The sequence below is a fragment of the Merops nubicus genome, unplaced genomic scaffold, assembly GCF_000691845.1.
Source record: "Merops nubicus isolate BGI_N331 unplaced genomic scaffold, ASM69184v1 scaffold40889, whole genome shotgun sequence".
Lineage (NCBI taxonomy): Eukaryota > Metazoa > Chordata > Aves > Coraciiformes > Meropidae > Merops > Merops nubicus.
The window spans coordinates 683-2,521 of NW_008630970.1; the positions used below are offsets into that span (position 1 = coordinate 683).

The 1,839-nt window shown below is 65.0% G+C and overlaps 1 protein-coding gene across 1 annotated transcript; it reads right to left on the bottom strand.

Moving 5' to 3' along the window:
- Nucleotides 1–574: 574 nt before the first annotated feature.
- On the bottom strand, nucleotides 575–1,831 carry LOC103779809 (complement C1q tumor necrosis factor-related protein 1-like; the record flags this gene model as incomplete). Its single annotated transcript, XM_008947454.1, has 3 exons — nucleotides 575–1,125; nucleotides 1,505–1,647; nucleotides 1,743–1,831. Coding segments are annotated over 3 exons (783 nt in total), but the record flags the coding sequence as incomplete, so codon positions are not given.
- Between the last annotated feature and the right edge of the window lie 8 nt (nucleotides 1,832–1,839).

Below are 1,839 nucleotides of genomic sequence, written 5' to 3' on the forward strand. Positions count from 1 at the left end.
ACTGCTGCAACCTGCTCCCCTGGGTCAGCCCGGCAGGTACCCAGCACTGTGCCACAACCTCCGTGCCACTGGGACCCAGCTCTGAGAAAGGACAGAGGGGCTTGTAGTGGTTTTATTGCCTTCCCTGCTGGATGCTGAGTACCCTCTGCCCTTTTCCAGAAGGAGCCTGCAGAGCATGGCACAGTGTGAGTGGGGCAAGGCAGGAACACCGTGCAGGTGTCTGCGCTGCCTCGCACCGGGGCACCGGCGTCAAACCCGTTCAGCCGGTGCCACGAACGCCTGGGCACCAGTGAGCCCAGTTCTGCAGCAGACGCTGTGGAGGATGAGCTGCCCACCCACCCCACCCAAGTGGGCTCTGCCTGGGCCATAAGGGCAGCAGAGGCTGGAAAAGGCTCCAGCTCCTCCAGGCACATCTGAGCGGCCTGGAAGAACCATGCTGGGGGGGGACTCACGGACTCACACGGCTGCTGGGGGCAGTGGCATGTCGCAGGGCTAACAGCTTAACAGGCGAGAGGGTGGCGGGGGCTCCTCAGACACCCGGCCCGGGGCGGCAGGAGCAGGGGGGTCCAGGTGCTCAGGGGTCCCCGCTGTACTTGACGAGGTGGCCGCTGAAGGTGATGTAGGTGTCGTACTCGTCGCTGAAGACGGCGTTCTCGCGCTCGCCCTTGTAGAGCCTCACCCAGACCTCGTCCTGCTCCCGCAGCTCCAGCATGACGCTCTGGCTCTGCATGATGCTGCGGTCGCTCACCTGGGCGTAGAGGATCACCACCTCCGCCCCGTTGCGCATCAGGTGCAGGTACGTCTCCTTCTGGTTCCAGGTGTGCACGTTGAGGCTGAAGTAGTAGATCCCAGGGACGTAGCAGTAGAACTTGCCCGTGAACATGTTGAAGTGGTCGTAGAGGTTGACGAACTCCGTGTCGAAGATGAGGGTCTGGTAGTAGTCGTTGCTGTGCAGGGGTTTCTTGCGGCCCACCGAGAAGGCGGCGTAGTGGCTCTTGCAGCGCTCCCCCGGGGCGCCCACGCTGCCCTTCTGTCCCTTGGGCCCCGCGTGGCCCCTGCTGCCGGCCACCCCCGTCTTGCCGAATTTGCCCTGCATGCCTCGCTCGCCGCGGTCCCCCTTCTCGCCTGGGCAAAGCAGGAGGGAGGGTTGTGCTGTCAGAGGCAGGTGCCATCTCTAAACCCAGTGCCCTGGCAGCTGTTTTGCATGATGGAAAGGGATGGAGAGAGCAGGGATCCCCCTCCCTGGGCTCTGATGTTGTCCCCAGAGTTGCTGCCCAGAGGGCCCCAGAGCAGCAGCAGCTCATGCCCTAGGGTATCTCCTGCCCACTGACCCCATTGTGCCAGGTGCTGGACCACAGGCACCAGCCCCAGCTTCTCACTCCCAGTTTGCACAAGACTGGCACTCCAGAGAGCTGGCACTGGGAGCCCAGCTTTGTGGTGGCCCTGGAGCGATGCAGACAGAGCGGGCAGGCTGGCGGTGCCCGGCGGCACAGGGTGCCCTCACCTTTCAGGATGGTCATGTTGATCTGAGGCAGCGGCTGGTACTGGGGGTAGGAGAAGCGCTGGTCGGGCAGCTCACAGCAGCGGACGCAGCGGGGCCGGGGGGGCAGCTCCTGGGCACTGCCAGCCTTCTGCTCCCGCGTGGCCCTGGGGCGGGCAGAAAGGAAAGCGCAACGGGGCTGTAGGTGGGGGCCAGGGCCCTTTCTGGTGCCAGGGCTCCCCTGGCCCCACAGACCCCTTACCTGGCAGCATGCTGCTGGGACGGTGGCTCTTCAGGGTCCATCTGCAAATGCTGGTTGGGGCTGGGGCTGGTCTGGCTCCCCGCCGGGGGGGGCAGGA